This window comes from Terrapene carolina, unplaced genomic scaffold (assembly GCF_002925995.2).
Source record: "Terrapene carolina triunguis isolate 2854851 unplaced genomic scaffold, T_m_triunguis-2.0 Scaffold35022, whole genome shotgun sequence".
Lineage (NCBI taxonomy): Eukaryota > Metazoa > Chordata > Testudines > Emydidae > Terrapene > Terrapene triunguis.
In genome coordinates, this window is record NW_020699373.1 from 5415965 (window position 1) to 5436948 (window position 20984).

At 43.8% G+C, this 20984-nt stretch overlaps 1 protein-coding gene across 2 annotated transcripts in view; it reads right to left on the reverse strand.

The window, feature by feature from the left end:
- The window catches only part of LOC112116002 (MOB kinase activator 3B), a 161474-nt gene that overhangs the window by 83474 nt on the left and 57016 nt on the right, over positions 1–20984 (reverse strand). For both annotated transcript variants that reach the window (XM_024213263.2, XM_024213262.3), the window contains exon 2: positions 13185–13764. In XM_024213263.2, coding sequence (XP_024069031.1) covers positions 13185–13602 — 418 coding nt within the window. In that variant the 5' untranslated portion in view covers positions 13603–13764. The remainder of the gene's footprint in view (positions 1–13184; positions 13765–20984) is intronic.

The following is a 20984-nucleotide window of genomic DNA, read 5'->3' on the forward strand; positions in this document are numbered from 1 at the left end:
TTGCTCTGTGGCTGAATTTAGGGCTGAGCATCTAACACATTCTTAATGACGTCAATGGGAGTTACACATGCTCGCCACTTCCCAAGATCAGGCCTCTCCCATTCATCAGGCGCTGACAAGAAGTGACCTGAGCCCAGTGCAAAGCAGGCAGGCTCTGGTGTGAATTGTCTTAAATGCTGTAGCGTTGCCCATGAATTTCAGTTCAGACCTGCAATAACTTTGGCTGTTCCAGTGCTGGGCGTCTGTTGAACAGAGACTGCCTTCCGTGATGCACAGTGCTAAGCTGTGCAATAGTTCTGACACATGAAAAGAAGGCACTACACACTCATTTTCATTTGTGCACCCTTCTTCAGGGGCAAAAGGCTGCCTAGGTGTCATTAAATGTAAAAGTTAGTGCACTCGGCCTCATGCTCTCCACTTTAGTTACTGGCTAATACATCTAGCACGGGAAATACAATCTCATAGAACAGAAACTATATCTAGAACAACCACTGACCTCTGCAGAGCAGAAGACAACTGATAGAGACAGAGTACATCACTGGCATACAAGAGTTATTCCTATGAAATGACTGTCACAAAGGATATGCTCTTCTTCATTTTTCTCTTTTGCTGTGTTCCCTAACCAGTGTTCCCTTAACCTAACTCGGTGTTTAATATAAACACACAACAATGTTATGCTTTTACATTTGGGTCTGCAACTCAACTGTGATCTAGGAGAAAAATGCAGGCAACATGGCTCCTTCAGTACTTCATTCCTACCGGTACATCAGTTAAGCTATTAGACTTGTCACACACGTTCAGAAATTTCCAAAGTGGTGTACAGCGATTGAATTGCACTCGTCCTTATCTTCAAGCCAGGGCCCAGTATACCTAAAAGATCGCCTAAAGCTCTGAGATGAACATTGAAAACAATAACTCCACTCATCAGGCACAATGGAATTTTCTAGCACCGGGATAAAGCTAATCTGTGCACGAGACAGAGCTTTCCTGGGGGGCTAGTCTGAGACTATGGAACTCCCACAGGAACTAAGGGCCCACCATCACAAAGCTCACTACCTTCCACTCCAAGTGCAAGGCACACTCCTTTAAGCTGGCTTCTCTAATATAAACACACAGCATCGTATACATTGAACAACATTCTACCAAACTAAAAGACTATATTGCACACACAATTCTCCCTGAGGGAAGAGGATTAAAGAACAAGCCACATGTGACAGATGTTAGTCACATCACTCAATGCTCTACCAGAAGGTGCTCAAATACACTGGAAATTATGATGATAGAAGAACCTATACAGAATAATTCTCTCCAGCACCGAGGAATCCAAGAGTGGTGTGAACTAATGTTTTAAACTATCTATCTGAGTATGTGGTCCCTGATATATATATATTTTTTAAGCATAAGGGATCACACATGGCTTTTATTATCAGAAGTTTAACCAGTTACTTTTTAAGCACATACTTGAATTAAGTCCAAAAATGTCTATAAAGACATGAGGGTTGCCTTAAAGTAAGCTATTGTCTGTTTGATTTCTAATTCTACCATTTGTTTCCAAAAAAATAAAAATAAAAAACAGGTCCAAATTCAGACCTGGTGTAGCCGGTGCAACTGTGGTGTAAACAGGTGCAATGAAGTTATACCTACTTACAAAGCTTTGGAATTTGATCTGTAGTGCATATGACAGAGGCAGCCACGCAGCTCCATAGGGAAGACTGTATTGAGATTTGCACCAAACACTGGATTAAAATTCCTTTATTCCTTAATGATTAAATTGTATTCTGACTATTATTGATGCATGACTGTAGCATCTGAAGGCCCATTTATGATCAGGGCCCCACTGAGATTGGTTCTGCACAAACACACAAAGACATATATGGTCACTGCTCTCAAAAGCATGTATTCTAATGTAACACACTAAATAACTTCTCTGAGCACAACTGAATTTTCCACAATATTTGTATGGCAAAATACAGGGCCGGCTCTAGGATTTTTGCCGTCCAAGGCAAGAAACAGCTGATTTGCGCGCCGCTGCTCCCCCTCCCTCCCAGGCTTGAGAGCCTGGGAGGGAGGGCGCGTAGCAGCACGCGAGTGGCAGCGGAGGTGAGCTAGAGCGGCCGGGGCACATTTTTAGGGGCAGCATTCTGGTGCCGGCCATGCCGCCCCTAAAAATGTGCCGCCCCAAGCACCAGCTTGTTTTGCTGGTGCCTAGAGCCGGCCCTGGCAAAATATTTACTAACTTTTGCAGAGCAAACATGGGGAAATGAACCCTGTTTGAAAATTTTCTCTGCAAGTTTCACTTTCTTCGGGTTCTTCTTGCTAAACAGCCAAAGACACACCAAATCCAAAATGTCACCGACATCTGAAGTCTCATAACATCTCAGACACAAGCCACTTTTCAAAGGTTTCACACAAAGAGTTATTCCCCTGATTCATAAGAATGTCATTTAGCTCTGCAAAAGAAAGTCACTCACAGACGCTTCAACTCACTAGCAAACTTGCTTTCCATTCTAGTAAATAACTAACCCCCATGTAAGCATCCAGTTCCTCACACTCAAAACAGACCATGTGAACTCCAGCACCATGTACAAACAATACACTGCTGACTTTACCCCTGCTGTACAAATGTCTCAATGCAATAGATCCTAGTCTAGGTGAGTGTGGAGTTCAGGTTGTGAGTGTGATTGTAAGCCCTCTGTGTGACTAGCCCTAGTTAATACAAGAGACATCTGACCCTACGTGATCAGGACCTGCTAGGGCAGTTACTTTCCGCTGGAACAGTTGAACTCTCAAGCTCAAGGGTAAGACCTATGTATGCAGATGACAAAGCTCTTCTTGTGACTGGCCCACAAATCTGCATCCTGCTCCCAGGAGAGATCAGAGCACAAGTCTCAGCCCCTTTGGAATGAAATATCAAACCCACTTATTGGCCCTAACCCTGAGCTTTCCTTCATTAACCCCACCATTAACAAAAAAACCCTGCAGCATGGAGAAAATCTGAAACCTTTTTAGGTTCATTTTAATAAACTCTCTCAGATACCATGGTGATGGCCATGATATAAAGGAACTCAACAGATGGGGAGCCAGTCTTGTAATATACACTCTCCAGTTGAGAAACAATTCCACCCTCATGCCAACTGAGTGAAGGATTTCCTTGTGAAATAACGTCTAAGAACTGACCGTTGTTTTCTGCTGCAGACTCTTGTCAACAGAGGACTGAGATAAGGTGTAATTTACATGTTTGAACTGGAAGCAGACTGTGTCCTCCATTAAGCTGCACACATGGCAACAAGCCAGCAGCATTCACTGGGGAAGAGGACTCTGGTGAACCACAAAGCCTTTTGTCAATGCGGAGCTTGCACTTGGAAAAGGTTCTCCTCGTTTAGATCATTAGGCCTTACACGCTATACCACTAAAAGTGCTTATTTGAGGTTTACTGCATTTGTACTTATGGCGGGGGGAACATGAGATCTTTTGTTTCCTAATTTTGGGCAACATGGTCGTTTTCCAATCTGCTCTATGCAAGTGGGGGGTGCGGGGGGTTCAGAAACAGCACAGGGAAGGATTCACGCTGCACAGAGGTACTATTCCTTCTCTCCTTCCACTTTACTCCAACACACCGCCCCTCAACAATAGCAAATAACTGCCCTTGAGCCCAAATCAGCTCATCCAGGGCAGGGCCAGCTCCAGGCACCAGCCGACCAAGCACGTGCTTGGGGCGGCAACTTGGGGCAGGGCGGCGCTCGGGTTTTTATTTATTTATTTATTTTTTGGTTCGTCGGGGCAGCGTTGGAGGGGTTTTTTTTTTGTTTCCGCTTCGGGCGGCGCGGCGCTGGGGGGGCGGGACTTCGGGCAGTGCGGCGCTTGGAGGGGGCGGGGGCTTGGCGCGGTGCTGGGGGGGTGGGGGCTGGCGCGGCACGGTGCTCGGAGGGGGGCAGAGGCTTTGGGCGGCGCGGCGCTCGGAGGGGCGGGAATTTCGGCAGCGCTGGGGGGGGTTCAGCTGCGCGGTGCTCGCGGGGGTGGGGGGTGCGGCACTCTTCTTTTTTGCCTGGGGCGGCAAAAAAGTTAGAGCCGGCCCTGATCCAGGGACTGCAGCAGGCACTGCTGCTGATGGATTGTTAATGGTCACGATTTAAGAAGTGGGAAGCAGAGTCCGATTTTCAAATTTCAGCTTGAGTGTATAGGGCTAGCAGTTCGAAAACATACCTTAGAAATGGGGCAAAGCTGCTCTGAATGCCACTGAGAGAGAATAAATCTGGGACTCACAATGTCATCGTGAGAAAGCTTCAATGATGAGGATATTGGCACTTTCAAGTTTTGAGAGCTCCTCCAAAGGAACGTTTACATTGAGTGTCCAAGTGACAATTTCTGCTCTCAGTAACTCCAGAGCAGTCCCACTGAAGTCAGAATTACACTGGTCTACATGAGAGCAACAGTTGGCCAAAGCTGTCCTGTTTCTGACCTTGTAGCCGTACACTAGCTAGTCGCTTAAAACTCCCAATAGCCGATCCCTAAAGAACATACAATGTGTTCTGAACTGCACTGTTTCCATACTGGATACTTACCAACTCAAAATTAGCCAGTGTTTTGAGTCTTGGCATTAGTCTACTAACTAAAAGAGCACTGCAGTCGCTTCTGATTAAAATGGCACGACAGATGGGATGGGCGATAGTACGGAGCTGTGGTGATCACTATTACCCCAAAGTAATTAAGAGTGATTGCGCCTGGAGCTTGTCTAGACTACTTCTATGCTTTGGCCCTCATTCTTTCATAGGCACAGAGCCTGAGGGGGTTAACGCAGGTTATATAACACATAAAAACAAGGATAATCAGCTACACAAGACAGGCGTTGCAGTGGTGAAAAGGCCAGGCTTCTAATTATCTTGTAAACTGCATTGTTCATTATCCAGAGGGGGCTAGTGGGATGCTTCTCAGCCCTGCTGGAAGAGGCGGCAACTGTTTTTTTTTTTTTTTTTTTTTTTAAGTTTGTGAGTTAGTTTATCTTCTGGCCCAGTTTATGCAGAGACATCTGTTAGCTCCTGAACAACAGAAACAAAAAAACAGGGTGGTGGAGACTTTGACATATAACCTAGGTCGGCAGGGCCTCAAAACCTTTCTTGAAAGCAGAAATGTTCTGCAATAGTCACACACACACACACACACAAACTTGATGTGGTTTGATGACTGGAGAGATGCAATGACCACACACCTGTCCGTGCCCTGTTGATTTCTTCACTCATGCAGGGCAAAGAGTGCAGAAGGAATCGCCCTCTTTTAACCTCTCTCACTTCCCAATCACAGAAGGAGAAACCTATGCTTTCCCAGATCAGAGAGTTAGGATACTCTGCTGTGGTATAGAACTGGCTTCCCCTAGTAGTCCACCAAAGTCCAGGGCACACTTGTTTACCCAGGCCTTTAATTAATAACCAGTACCAGGACAGGGTGAGACAAGGGCATACAATATGTTTTATACCTTTTGTTTTAGTTTATCCTTTATAGCCAAATGGAAATTGTTAAATTAATAAATTCTATTGAAAGAAGCCAATTCTTCCTTAATGGAAATTCCCATGTAATTTAATAGGGATTAAACTGATAAGGTATTAATGAAATTTAACAGGACTAAAGCTCTTAAAGCTCTCTCACTCAACCCTGAGACACACTGGAAAGAATCCTGGGATAAGCTAACGTCTCAAACACGCACCCGATTGCCAGCCCGACAAAAGATCTTCCAGGCTTCAGCCTACCCTGGAAACAATGGTCCATATTGAACCATTTCAGAACATTGCATGGCAGATGCTGTCATCATCTCATACACCCCTGGAAGATGAGAGATAACCCACAATATGACTGTGGACACCACCAGGAAACTATGGACTAGACCATAAATTCGTGTTTGCTTGGATTGTTTGCCAGTGGTGTCAGATTTACACCAAGCCTCTTCTGAAGCTACTTATAGGCTCACTAATTTGGACTTGGTTATTTGAATGCTGCTAATCCCCTCTCTTGCGATCCTAAAGAAGAACTGAACTGGCTTCTATAGAAATTACTCTTAAAACCAGTCAAATTTAATAGAGAATTAAATCCTTGCTATTTTGTTTTCGTAGGATTCCACAGTAGGGTTACAATTCTCTATTAAGCTGTAGAGGACGGCCGCAAAACAAAGATTTTAATATTTATTCTATAGGATTTTCCCAAAAGGTTGTTACTGGAGCTAGTTGATCATGTGGGTCATTACTCTTTTTAACATTATCCAACAGCCTCAACATTGTTGTCACTTCCAGGACAACAAATGTGCTGTCCCAAAGGCCAAAAAAAGGGAATGTGCAAGTGAGAGTGTAGGGGTTGTGGTGGGAAGAAGATCAAAGTGTGAGGAGGAAATGGACTATGAAACAAAGCTCTTCTTTAAACCAAATCCAGCCTTGGCATAAGCAGATGAGGAGCTAAAGTACAAGGGACCTGCTTTAACTTATACTCTCTTGTTAGCTACTTTCCTGCCCATTTGGAAAAGTCTTATATTACTACTGGAAAAGTAATCGACAATTGTAACTATTCTATAGACGTTTTTGAACCATTCTATGTAACTTAATAGAGAATCATATCCCTGTCTTAAAATGCTCCTCAGCGATCCCTCGAGGTCAATGATGATCTCTTTCACAGGTTTTATTTTTCATGGGTCCTTTCGTGACGGAAGAGTTCGATCCTTGAGCCACAGACTCGTTGGAAGATGCTGCAGGTGGTGTTGGAAGACAGGGTTGGGCTGTGATTGCTGCGTAACAACTGTCTTTCCTTTCTTTCCTGCAACCAGGGCAAGGCGATTTTCCTCAAAAGTGGACGTTTCTTCTCTGACAAGTCTTCACCAGTTATCCTTATCCTGGGCTGCTGTCTCCCAGTGTCTGGTGTTAATGCCACATCTCTTGATGTTTATCTTGAGTGTCTTTAAAGAGTTTATTTTGGCCTCCCCGTTTCCTTTCTCCTTTGGTGAGTTGGGCATACAGCAGTTGTTTTGGTAGGCGTACATCAGACATGTGCACACAGTGCTCGCTCCTCCTCAGTTGGTGCTGGATAATCCGGGCCTCAACACTGAAGATGTTGGCCTCTGTAAGGACACGGACATTAGTGCGACGATCCTCCCACTTTACATTGAGGATCTTCCGAAGAAAGTGCTGGTGCCAGCATTCTAGGTATTGCAGATGTTTTCTGTGGGTTACCCAAGTCTCACGGCCATAGAGGAGAGTTGGGATTACCACCGCTTTATAAACTAAAAGTCTAGTGTGTGTTCTGATGTTGTGATTGTTGAACACCCACCTGGCGAGACAGTCTGCCAAAGGCAAGGCTGGAACAGCGGATTCTGTGCTGAATCTCAACATCTACGTCTGCCCTCTGTGAGAGATGACTGCCAAGATAGGCAAAGTATTCTACATTTTCCAGTTCTTCACTGTCGATGTAGATCTTCCTTGATGGGTCTCATGATTGACCAGGGACTGGCTGGTGGAGACCTTGTGTTTTGCCGATGTTCAGAGTTAGCCCTAGGCTTTTGTAAGCTTCAGAGAAGCAATTAAGGGCTGTTTGAAGATCCTCCTTTGAGTGTGCAACTACAGCACAATCATCTGTGTACCGGAGTTCGGTTATTGTTGCCGATATTACTTTAGTTCTGGCACGGAGACGAGAAAGGTTGAAGAGGTTGCCATCAATCGATATTGGATGCCAATGCCTTGTGGTAGACAGTATTGGGTTAATGTTTTATAGCTGCTAAGAAAATGGAGGAAAGGGTGGGTGCCAGTACACAACCTTGTTTTACGCCAGTTCGGATGACAAAGGGCTCAGAGGTAGAGCCACCGCGCAGGATGGAGGCAGTCATCTGGTCGTGGAGGAGTCTTACAATGGTGATAAATTTGCTTGGGCAGCCAAACTTTGACATGATTTTCCACAGAGCCTCACAGGCTTTGGTCAGATCAATAGAGGCCATATACAGCTCCTGGTGTTGGTTAAAAAGAAACTATACAAACCCTATTGAATGTCTGTTAGGATCCCCGGTTTCATCCATATGACATTCTATAGAACTTTTCCCACAGGATACTATACCACTCCCTCACCTCTCAGGCCTGATCGACGCCAGGATCTGAAAGGTGTTAGCTACCACGCATTCACACCCTAGCGTACACAGGGCAGTGTACTTTTTAAGATGTGTTAAACTGGTCAAGTGAAAGCCTAGGGAAGAGCCTCAGTTTTAACACCGCATTGGCTACACTAGGCTGTTAACATGTGTTAGCTAACACCTTCCAAATCCTAGTGTAGACAAGGCCTAGAGCATAAGTAACTTTGCACTTCCACTGAATGCCAAACCGGTGCTCCTTTAGTATTTATCCAGTTTCTGATCAATTTATACCCAATGTGTAACTTACACCACCACTTAAATAACTTATCATTGCTGGAACTATGATGCAGAAGTTCTTGGCTCCCAGCCCATGTTCAATCTACCAGAACATACTGTCTTTCACATGGAATTCTCATCATTTCAAGTTATGTGCTTGATGCAAAGTCACTTGGTGAAGTTCTCTGGGTTTTGTTATGCAGGAGGTCTAACTGTCCCTTCTGTCCTTAAAAATCTATGAATCTGAGTATTTTTTTCAGTGACTCTTCGAAGAGAAACATTTCCCCACCAAAATCTCAATGAAAAATAATTATGCCCAATGTAGGGGGGGGGGGAGAGAGAGAAGAGCCATCAGTAATTTAATTCATTTTGTGCACACAATGAGCACATCAAACTGCTGTTAGATCACCCAGTTCCCCTCTCAGCACTGTCTACACACAGCATATTGTAATTAATCGCTCTCAAAGATGAAAACTGCAACTCACCAAATACTGCAATTGTTCCCAGGATCTACTATTTCCTGATCCTCGAATATAAAAATGTTCACCATGCCTTTTACCTGCTGACCAAAGATCATACGGAGGGGAGGGGGGAAAGAGAAAAGAAACTGGATGGTCCAAGAGATACATAAGAGGGTATGGAGACTTTGGTTGCTAAGTCATCAATTTGAATCCAGCCTGGGTAGACAGTCACTGAAAGTTGGTGCCACGTGATGGTTGTTTGAGGGCCTACATGATGAGTTGGTCTCCACTGGAGAAGAGTCCACATCAATAGTGCTAGGCTTCAGCAGCCAAACCTCAGCCAAAAATTATATCCTAGGTTATCTACCTGCTAACCTGGGTTTAACTCTACCACAAAGACTGGTTCTTGAGGGCTGCAATCAGTCAAGCACGAGTTTACAAAAAGGGAAGAACAGGCTTATGTCCAGAATAGAGCAGCGGTATTCAGACGTGTCTGACTTATCAGCCAAAGAAAAAAGAGCTTATCGCCATAGAGAGCAATGACATGAATTCTATGAAACTTGAACCCCATTTCTAGATACATTTGTACATTTAAAAAAAAAAAGTTGAGATGGTTCAAACCAGCCATTCCATCAAACCTCTTCTCATTTCCCCTCCACCGACTTCCCGCCCTCCCTGTCTCTCCCTATTTATGTCCACAGTCTCCTATTTTATTACTGTTATTCCCACCCTAACATGTTATGTTTATGTTGTCTGGCTTTGTGCTGCTTGGCCTTGCAGCTTTGACAAGTCGTAAAATTGCATAATTCTATAATTCTGCTGGTGATCCCATGCAACATGTGGTATTTGGAAACATATACAAGCTGGAAACCATTTAGCTTTTTGTACTTTTCATTGTCTGGTTGGTTTTTTTAGGAAAATCAAAAAATTACAAAAAAAAAACCACCATCAAAACCAGTGTTGATGGCCTCAACACAGTAGCCTTGAGCGGGCACAGAGACTGAACTATCTTTCACACTACAGATATAAATCCTATAGGCAAGGATTGAGGCATATGAGTAGGGGAATGCAGGGAGCTTGAAATTTGTAGCTATATAATTTCAGTCTCTAGAACTGTTAGCCTCGGACACGCTATAATCTCACTTCACAAAAATCCAAACAAACTGAGAACAATGGAGAAAAATTAAGGAAACCGCTCTTCATAGCAAGAGGCTATCACCACAAGAGACCCTTTAAGGCTTCACACTGTCAGAAGGAAGTGCGCCTTATCTTCAGCCAAGTGGTTTTGTTAGCCACTCACCACTCTGCTATCAGCACCTCAAGTCCCATACCAGGTCCTGCTCTCATCCTCCAGTCATTCCTGTGTGTTAGCAACAGCAGATGCTAGCAGGAGGGAGAGAGAGAGAGACTGTGAGATCAGCAAACGAATGGCTCAGAATGACTGCAGAAAGCACAGAAGGAAATGACCATAGACCGCAGGAAACACACAGACTGACCCTGATGGGGGCCCAGGGATGAGAGTAAATATATACAGATGTCTGTGTTATAAATTGGTAACAATCTCATTTTAACTCACCCAGTTCCTAGTTACAGTTTTTTAAACCACAAAGGAAAGGAAAACAAAAACAAAAACACCCAAGACCCAAACAAAAAGAAATCCGACAGGACTGGCCCTCCTGACATTATTTTTCAACCTCTTCAAGTAGCTCTTCAGTAAAAACTGTGTTTAATAGCAATTATGGAAATCCTACTCTAAATAGTCTGCATGATGTATATAAAATTAAAGAGGGTGTTATTTAATAGGATTAGTTTTGGAAATGTGTACAGTTTCTATGGATTGCCATTACAAATCCCTCCCTGGATTCCCTTAGGTAAATTCATTTGCTAATGGAAACGGCAGCTCAAATCCTGTACAAAGGACACATGCTTTTTTTTTAAAGGAATCTATGGGGACTGTGCACTGCAGAGATGCACAGCAGTAAATTAATCCCTCCATTAATAGCCAGACTTTTATGATGCAGAGTTTCTTTTTGCAGACCCTTCTCTCCCTCCTTTTTATGATCACAGAGGTGGCTGCAGCGTAAAGAAGGCCTAAAAAGAGGTATAACAATGCTCGCCGTGCTTTAAAACTACTGTGGTAGCAACCATAGTGCATGGCACAAGACAAACCTCTTTTGCTCAGATATCCCTTTGTAATCAATTTCAGTTGCTTCAAGGAATGAGCATTTGGAATTTCACTGTGATTAATTTTTCAGAATGAAAATAAGGAGAATCGAGATCATAGAAAAGAGAACATGCACAGGGGAGCTGCGACTCAGATAGCAGCAACCAGGGCCAAATTCAGGGGCAGGCGACCCGCCTGGGGTGTTGCAAGGTATTCAAAAGTTTCACAAATGGAGGGGGAGGCGCCAAACACACTCCTTGCCTGGGGCACAAATTGGTCCAGGGCCAGCTCTGGCAGCAACCATGTCACAGCACAGTCCCAAAGCTTCTGTCTCGTGCAGTGGGGACAGTGAAAGGCAGAACATGGATGGAATGTGCCAGCTAAGCACAGCTATTATTCCAAGAGCTTTCCAACCAATACGTTAATCGTTGGGTGGCAATTATCTCCATTTTACGTATGTAGAAACTGAGGCACAGAAAAGTTTCCCAAAGAGTCACTAACTGATCTTGGAATGGAACCTAGAAGTTCTGATGCCCGGGCATCAGGTCTAACCTCTGTGGCACTTTCCCACAGAGCTCTGAGAGGTTCACCCTGGACTAGGCAGCGGGGAATCCATCTCCCAGACACCAGCTAACTGCTTTTATTAACGAGGAGGCTTTGGGAATTTAACAACAAAGTAGACGAGGATAACAAGATGATTCCTCTCATTGGACTAACAAATGATTCATAATTCACAAGGTTTCAGGACAAAAAGTTCCTCCAGTCACCTCTTCCAAAAAAGAGGATTATTAGCACTGAAAGCTTGGGTATTATAGATTATTTGTTGGTTCAATAAAGCTGTCAGCATGTTATCTGCCTCTCCCAAAGCCACAGAATTGACCATAAATATTTTCTGCACATATAAACAAAGTCACTGATATTACCAAAGGGAAGTGAAACACTGCAACGGGCCATCACACAACCACGGTTCAACAAAGCCCACATACATTTCAGTGAAAGTTCAAAAATCAAGGAGACCTGGAGAAATCAAAACCACTTCCTGCTGCCCATAAAACGAGGCACAGCTTCCTTTGAAACCTGCCTTCTTCCTGCTGTGCAATGAACTGGAGTTTAGGTTACAGCCTGTAACCACCACCTCTCATACTGCTGTGCAACAAGAGGAAAGGAATAGGGACAAGTCTCTGGAACACAAACCCACAACAAGTCTGCCCACCCACACGATGATCAGAGCTGGGCAGTAGGCAATCCAAAGGTCAGCAGAGCTTACTGATATTTGCAATCTCGCTGCATGCTCTCACCTCCCAACAAACCCTTCTAAACTAAGCCAGCCTGAGTAGTCTTTTAACCACTTGATTTCAGTATCGCCCTCCAGTTGCTACTCTTTACCTCAATCAAGCCAGATCTTTTCTGAACCTCACGCTGATAAACACAACGTTCCCTTATCCCTTAGGATAATCACACAGCTTTGAGATTTGCAAGAAGTTAGCAATAATAAAAAGAAATTGTTCAATCAAACCTCCTCTAAAGTGCAGTTCTACCTTGAAAAGTGACTAAGGAAAAATGTCTCATCCACAGTTAGCAGCAGTAGCCATCATAAAGACTTGGGCACAGACAAGATTTAGATTTTTTTCCTCCGGAAGTTAGTTTCTCGCTTTCCCCCGTCGTCTTCTTTTCATGGGGGGACAGGAGAGGGGGCAAAGGGACCATGGATAACAGTCCACACTGTGATCCTGATTCTCCACTGTCTTGCACTGTGCACAGCCATTTCCACCTTAGAGAAGTGGATGTAAAACGCCACCATTCTGATTAGGTAACTTTTTATGCTCACTGTGTATAGGTGTCAATGGCTACTTAAGGTGCAAGGCAGTGAAGGTTCAGACCCGATTAGCCTCAGATAGGCTAATATGGTATTGCTGCCCTTGCTGTTGCCACCCCTAAATAATTAAGCTAAGTGGCTTACCAGGGATGAGTGGCTGGGCTGAAAAGATTTTAAATATTTTTTTTAAAAAAAGCAAGCTAACATTTCATTTTTTGACACGCTACTCCTATGGAATGCCTGACACCTCCCCAGCAGCACTCCAGTATCTAACCCTCTGAATTCAAGAGCCATTGCTATTAGGAAAAGAAATGGAGCATTCCAGGCACACAGAGTGAAATACAGTTTGTGACTCTAGGCTTTGCTTGGACTCACCCACACTAGTAGGGAATATGTCCTCATTGTTGATCTGCACCTCGATCCAGTCCATGAGAAGGTTCATATACTGGGGTGCTGGCAATGCAGTGGGCTTCTTGTACTTCAAGTCATCCTGCCACCGGTACTCATACTTAGGGCCACCAGACATCATCGGGCAGGTCCTCTCTGTGCAGAACTCACAGATAGTTCCATAGATCAGGTTGATCCTGTTGAAAAAGTCAACAACGTGAACTGCCACCCAGTCGTTTAGGTCTTCTCCATTGGGCAGCTGCACGGCTGCTTTCAGGTCCACTCCCGAGTTCAGCGAGGCCTGTGCTCGTTTATGGAGCTCAAACCTCTGGGTCCCAGGTTCAAATCTGCGTTTGGGACGGAACGTCTTGTCCTTATTAAAAACTTGCTTGAGGGCTATGGACATGTCTGGTAATTTTCTGCCCTCTAGCAACTGGCTAAGATTTAACGTATATATCCAAAGTGATGACTTTCCTGTCGCAGGTCCCACTCTCGTCACACAAATGGTTGTCAATGTCTATGCAGTCCACCAGCTCTTCCTCTTGAAAGCCCAGAAGACCTCATGTTCCTAAAGACATGGAAAGGTATGTTAGTGTTAAGCCCAGTTCTGGCCTTGTCAATTTGCTACTGTTTTATCATCACGCTCAAAACCAAGGGAAGCATATTTTTAGGGAGCTGAAAAGCAAATTTCCAAAAGATATAAGCCAAAATTTTCAAAAGTGACCAGGTATTTTGTGTGCCTCCATTTTTTAGTGCCCATTGTGAGAATCCTTAAAAAGGGCCTGATCTTCAGCATGCCCTGAATACCCGACCACTTTAAAATGTCTCAAGTTGGGCACCCAAATCCCGAGGCTCTCAAAATCACTAGTCACTAGCAAAAGGGGAACGAAACATGTCATTTATAATATATTCCCAGGCTCTTACTGCATCCATAATTTCGGAACATACCTTTCAGTTGTGCTTAATTTTACAGTGATCACGTCTCCTTTATTTATAAATTTAACCAAGAGTAATACTGTATCTCAGCTGTGGCGTCTAATTGTTCATAAAAAACACACAGTATCGATACAAAATCTTAATTATAAATCCATGCTCTCCTCTCTGTGTCTATAGATTACAAGTATGTTTTTGCAGTATTTGCTGAACTCTGTATTTTTAATTCGTGAACCTAATCATTTTACATATCCTATAGGATTTAATGGGATGAAATCTATATGACTTTATTGAAATAATTCTTAAAATGTGTAGAATAAATGGAGAATAACATCCTTTATATTGCTCTTTTGAACCATTCTGTGTAATTCTATAGCACAGTCCTAATTTTCTATTAAATTCTATAGTGTGGTTTAAAAAAAAAATCTATGAAAAGATTGTCACTTTCTAGAAAATTCTACAGGACTTCTCCACAAGGGAATGCTACGCATATTGGTCCCCAAGAGTTTGCGGTGTGTTTTATGAATAGGTTTGACAGGACACCATTTATGGTTTTCATAGTTAGCCTGTCTGAGGGAGAAATTATTCCTTCCATAACTGCGTTCTATGTACATGTGCCCAGGGATTATGATCATAAGTAAATGAAGCATACTAATAGCTGATGTGGTGGTTAGTGGCTAGTTTAAGGGGAGTTTTTCTTGAGAAACAAGTAAGGGCTTTACGAATAAATCTCTAGAGAGGGGGCATTTCATGCAGTGTGTTATTCAAATACAATAAAAGGTTTCAAATATGCAGAGAACTACAAAAATCTTGTACCATTAACTTCTAATGAATTCTCTTTAGGGGATTATACTGCTCCACTGTTTTCCTCAAGACATACACACACACGGAATTTTTGCTAGACCACACGTGCAAAGCACTAAATCTACATTATTCTGAAAATTATCTCCCAGGCCTTTGCCAACTGGGTAGGAAGAGAAAGGAAATACCCTCCCCCCATTTTCTATCAACACAAGATACCAACACAGACCTCGACAGACAGTAATCTGGTGTGCGAGGCATCCTCTCCATAATAGACCATTTATAACCATAAAGAAAACAAAAATAGACTGGCATCCTGCCAATTTGTCAGCAAGAGCAGCTAAGCAACACTGGCACACCCTTGTGCTGCTGCTGGCACATCCTTGCACTGCAAGGGGAGCTAGCAAACAGGGGACTGCAAAACAGGGGAGTTTGAGAGGGTGTTTGTGGGAGGGAGTCATAATATAATCCCTATGGTTAGGAAGGGCTGCATCGCCAGTGCCAACACTGCTCCTGTCACCTCCACCTGTATCCAGACAGACAGCCTGACCATGGATGCCTCTACCCAGATCCTGGTGTGGATTTGTGGAGTCTGTGGTCTACATTTCCCACTCACAGAAAGCCAGGCTGGGGGGACCATCCAGTGTGAAAGGTGCCTGCTGGTGGAATCTCTCAGGAAGCAGGTGGGAGAGCTACAGGAGGAGGTGGCTAGGCTGAGGAGCATCCGTGCCCATGAGGAATTCCTTGAGAATATTCATATAGAGACATCCAAGGCTGAGGGATCTATCCAGCTAGAGAGGACTGCTATTACACCACTAGAGGAGGAGGATATGGCTCTGTCACAGGGAGGACACTGGCTGCTGGTTACTTCTGGCAGCAGGCAGTGCTCCACCCCTCTCCCCCAACCGACCCACCATGGTGATGGAAAACAGATATGTTGCCCTGGCAACGAGCAATGAGGAATCACCCCCAAAGGTGCAGGAGGAGAAGCCATGTCCCCCCAAGGCTGGGAGGATCGCAGCCACCACTCCCACAAGTGACTACAGGGCTCTGGGAGTAAGGGTGAGGGAGTTGGGAGCGCAGGTGGTGTTCTCTTCAATCCTGCCAGTTAAGGGTAGGGGCCCAGGCAGAGACAGATGCATCCTGGAGGTGAATGCCTGGCTGCGAAAATGGTGTCTCCAGGAGGGCTTCGGCTTCCTTGACCATGGGGTGCTGTTCCAGGAAGAAGGACTGCTAAAGACAGATGGGGTCCACCTATCGAGGAAGGGGAAGAGCATATTTGGATATAGACTGGCTAACCTAGTGAGGAGGGCTTTAAACTAGGTATGAAGGGGGCAGGTGACCAAAGCCCACAGATAAGTCAAAAACATGGAGATGTGGGAGAAGGGTTGGAATTTGGGAGGAGCATGGGCTGTTATAGCAGGGATAAAGAAGAGAAGACAGAATTGGGAGAGGAAATCAAATCAGTATCTTAGATGTCTGTATACTAATGCAAGAAGTACGGGGAATAAGCAGGAAGAACTCGAAATGCTATCAAATAACACAACTATGGCATAGTTGGCGTCACAGACTTGGTGGGATAATACCCATGACTGAATATTGATATAGAAGGGTACAGCTTGCTCAGGAAGGACAGGCAGGGAAAAAAGGGAGGAGGTGTTGCCTTATATATTAAAAATGTATATACTTGGACTGAGGTTGAGATGGAAATAGGAGACAGACTTGTTGAAAGTCTCTGGGTAAGGATAAAAGGGATAAAAAAACCCAATGGTGATGTCATGGTAGGGGTCTACTACAGACCACCTAACCAGGAAGAAGAGGTGGATGAGGCTTTTTTTTAAACAACTAACAAAATCGTCCAAAGCACAGGACTTGGTGGTGATGGGGGACTTCAACTACTCAGACATCTGTTGGGAAAATAACATAGCAGGGCACAAATTATACAACAAGTTCTTGGAATGTATTGGAGACAATTTTTTATTTTAGAAGGTGGAGAAAGCTATTAGGGGATAGGGTGTTCTAGATTTGATTTTGACAAATGGGGAGGAAATGGTTGAGAATTTGAAAGTGGAAGGCAGCTTGGGTGAAAGATCATGAAATGATACAGTTCACAATTCCAAGGAATGGTAGGAGGGAGAACAGCAAAATAAAGACAATGGATTTCAAGAAGGCAGACTTTAGCAAACTCAGGGAGTTGGTAGTAAGATCCCATTGGAAGCAAGTCTAGGGGGAAAAACAATTGAAGACAGCTGGCAGTTTTTCAAAGAGACATTATTAAGGGCAGAAGAGCAAACTATCTCACTGAGTAGGAAAGTCAGGAAGTATGGCAAGAGGCCACCCTGGCTTAATCAGGAGATCTTCAATAATCTAAAACTCAAAAAAAAAGAGTCCTACAGAAAGTGGAAACTAGGTCAAATTACAAAGGATGAATATAAACAAATAACACAAGTATGTAGGGACAAAATTAGAAAGGCCAAGGCACAAAACGAGATCAAACTAGCTAGAGATGTAAAGGGTAACAAGAAAACATTCTACAAATACATTAGAAGCACGAGGAAGACCAAGGGCAGGGTAGGCCCGTTAACTCAATGAGGAGGGGAAAATTACAGAAAATGTGGAAATAGCAGAGGTGTTTAATGACTTCTTTGTTTCGGTTTTCACCAAGAAGATTGGTGGTGATTTGACGTCTAACATAGTGAAGGCCAGTGAAAATGAGGTAGGATCAGAGGCTAAAATAAGGAAAGAACAAGTTAAAAATTACTTAGACAATTAGTCTTCACATCACCAGGGCCTGCTGAAATGCATCCTAGAAAACTCAAGGAGCTGACTGAGGAGATATCTGAGCCATTAGCGATTATCTTTGAAAAGTCAGGGAAGACAGGAGAGATTCCAGTAGACTGGAAAAGGGCAAATATAGTGCCAATCTATAAAAAGGGAAATAAGGACAATCCAGGGCATTACAGACCAGTCATCTTAACTTCTGTACCTGGAAAGATAATGGAGTAAATAATTAAGCAATCGATTTGCAAACATCTAGAAGATAACGTGATAAGTAACAATCAGCATGAATTTAAATGTCAAGAACCAATCTTGTCAAACCAACTTGATAGCTTTCTTTGACAGGGTAACAAGCCTTGTGGATAGCGAGGAAGCGACAGACGTGGTCTATCTTGACTTTCGTAAAGCTTTTGATACTGTCTCGCATGACCGTCTCATAAACAACTAGAGAAATGCAACACAGATGGAGCTACTAGGGTGCAAAACTGGTTGGAAACCGTTCCCAGAGAATAGTTATCAACAGTTCACTGTCATGCTGGAAGGGCATAATGAGTGGTGTTCTGTTCAATATCTTCATCAATGATTTAGATAATGGCACAGAGAGTACACTTATAAAGTTTGCGGACGATACCAAGCTCGGAGGGGTTGCAAGTGTTTTGGAGGATAGGATTAAAATTCAAAATGATCTGGACAAAATGAAGAAATGGTCTGAAGTAAATAGGATGAAATTCAATAAGGACAAATGCAACATACTCCATTTAGGAAGGAACAGTCAGTTGCACACATACAAGATGGGAAATGACTGCCTATGAACGAGTACTGCGGAAAGGGATCTGGGAGTCATAGTGGAGCACAAGCTAAATATGAGTCAAAAGTGTAACACCATTGCAAAAAAAGCAAACATTATTCTGGGATGTATTAACAGGAGTGTTGTAAAAGCAAGATAGGAGAAGTAATTCTTCTGCTCTACTCAGTGCTGATTAGGCCTCAACTGGTATTGTGTCCAGTTCTGGGTGCCACATTTCAGGAAAGATAAGGACAAATTGCAGAAAGTCCAGAGAAGAGCAACAAAAATTATTAAAGGTCTAGAAAACATGACCTATGAGGGAAGATTGAAAAAATTGGGTTTGTTTAGTCTGAAAAAGAGAAGACAGAGGGGACATGATAACAGTTTTCAAGTGCATAAAAGGTTGTTACTGCAGCAAGGGAGGTTTAGGTTGGACATCAAGAAAAACTTCCTGATAGGTTGGTTAAGCACTGGAATAAATTGCCTAGGAAGATTGTGGAATCTCCATCACTGGAGATTTTTAAGAGCAGGTTAGACAAACACCTGTCAGGAATGGTCTAGATAATACTTAGTCCTGCAGGGGACTGGACTAGAGGACTTCTCAAGGTCCTTTCCAGGCCAAAGAGTCTATGATACATGGATCATGGGTTCACAGACACTTTCCCAGTGGCATCCAAGTCAGTGGAGAGTGATGGATAAAACTGTCCAAGTTTCATGCCCAACACACCCCTTGAAGCGATGTTAAACCAAGACCCAGATAAACCGCCAGGCAGGGTAAGGAAAAAAGAAAGCTAAATGCAACTGGCTTTGGAACTCTTTAGCTAAGCACAAAGCTACGGCAGTTTAGGAAACAGCTTCCCAACACAGTTTAATGATGCTAAGCCACATCAGCTGCAGCTCATCCATGCTAAGCAGCATTGAGCTGTGTCGGTATTTGGATGGGAGACTCTCAAGGAAGAGCCAAGTGCTGTGGGACGTTGCATTAATAATTCATTTGATGACATGTTCCCCTCTGAGCCAGTATCCCAGCACGGAGTTAGGGAGTGCTGTGCTACTGGAGGCACCAACTTTTGGGTGAAAAGCAAAATCAAGGTTACAACCACTTCAAGAGCCCACTGTGCTTTCTGCAAGAGTAGGGGTGCTAACCCTGGCGTCCTAGCTCATTCCAACTCAGGTTATTATATCACACCCACCTAAACGTCCCTGGCATTTCAGTTTTCCTTTCTGACCTGTTCCATACACTGCTAAGCAACTACTCTTGCTCAAAGTGCTTTACAAACCTCAGGCCCGGTCCTGCTCTCACTCACAGCAATAGGAGTTTGGCCACTGACTTCAATAAGAGCAGGATAAGGCTCTTGATCTATTTAAAATACAGGCTGAAAAAATCCAGCTCTTCCTGGGACACAAGCCGAGACAATTCTCAACAGGCTTATATTTCTATGGGAGAAATCAGAGGAATTTTTCTGACGACTCCTTTGTATTCCAAATACAAATGTTATTGATTGTAGTAAAACACGTGCACATGTAGCAAAATCAGTGAATTTACATTGGTGTAAAACTGGTGTAGCGGAGTGGAGAAACAGGTCCAAATTATTCAGCATAGACAGAAACAAAATTTCTCTGTATTTGTCATCTCTGATCTTCGGTAGTCTTCTGTGTATCAAGAGCTACAGTTAAATTCTGCCCTTGGAAATGCACATCCGATTCCCACTAGGCCAAACTCCACTCCAAGTTACACAACTCCCACTAAACTCAATGGGCCAAACTCTGCCCTCAGATACAACTTCCCCCAGCAACATGCGTGTATGTGAATACCTAAAGGCCGAATTTAAACAAGTGAGAGATGCCTACACATATCCCAAGCGCAGAATTTAGTGCTCAGAATTGTGTGATATAAACCCAGGTTCTTCTTCATTCATAGAATCATAGAATATCAGAGTTGGAAGGGACCATAGGAGGTCATCTAGTCCAACCCCCTGCTCAAAGCAGGACCAATCCCCAGCCAGGGTTTTGTCAAGCCTGACCTTAAATACCTCTAGGGAAGGAGATTCCACCACCTCCCTATGTAACCCATTCCATTGCTTCACCACCCTCCTAGTGAAAAAGTTTTTCCTAACATCCAACCTAAACCTCCCCCACTGCAACTTGAGACTATTACTCCTTGTTCTGTCATCTGGTACCACTGAGAACAGTCTAGATCCATCCTCTTTGGAACCCCCTTTCAGGTAGTTGAAAGCAGCTTTCAAATCCCCCCTCATTCTTCTCTTCTGCAGAACTAAACAATCCCAGTTCCATCAGCCTCTCCTCATAAGTCATGTGCTCCAGCCCCTAATAATTTTCACTGCCCTCTGCTGGATTCTCTCGAATTTGTCCACATCCTTCTTGTAGTGCGGGGCCCAAAACTGGACAGAGTACTCCAGATGAGGCCTCACCAATGTCGAATAGAGGGGAATGATCACGTTCCTCGATCTGCTGGCAATGCCCTTACT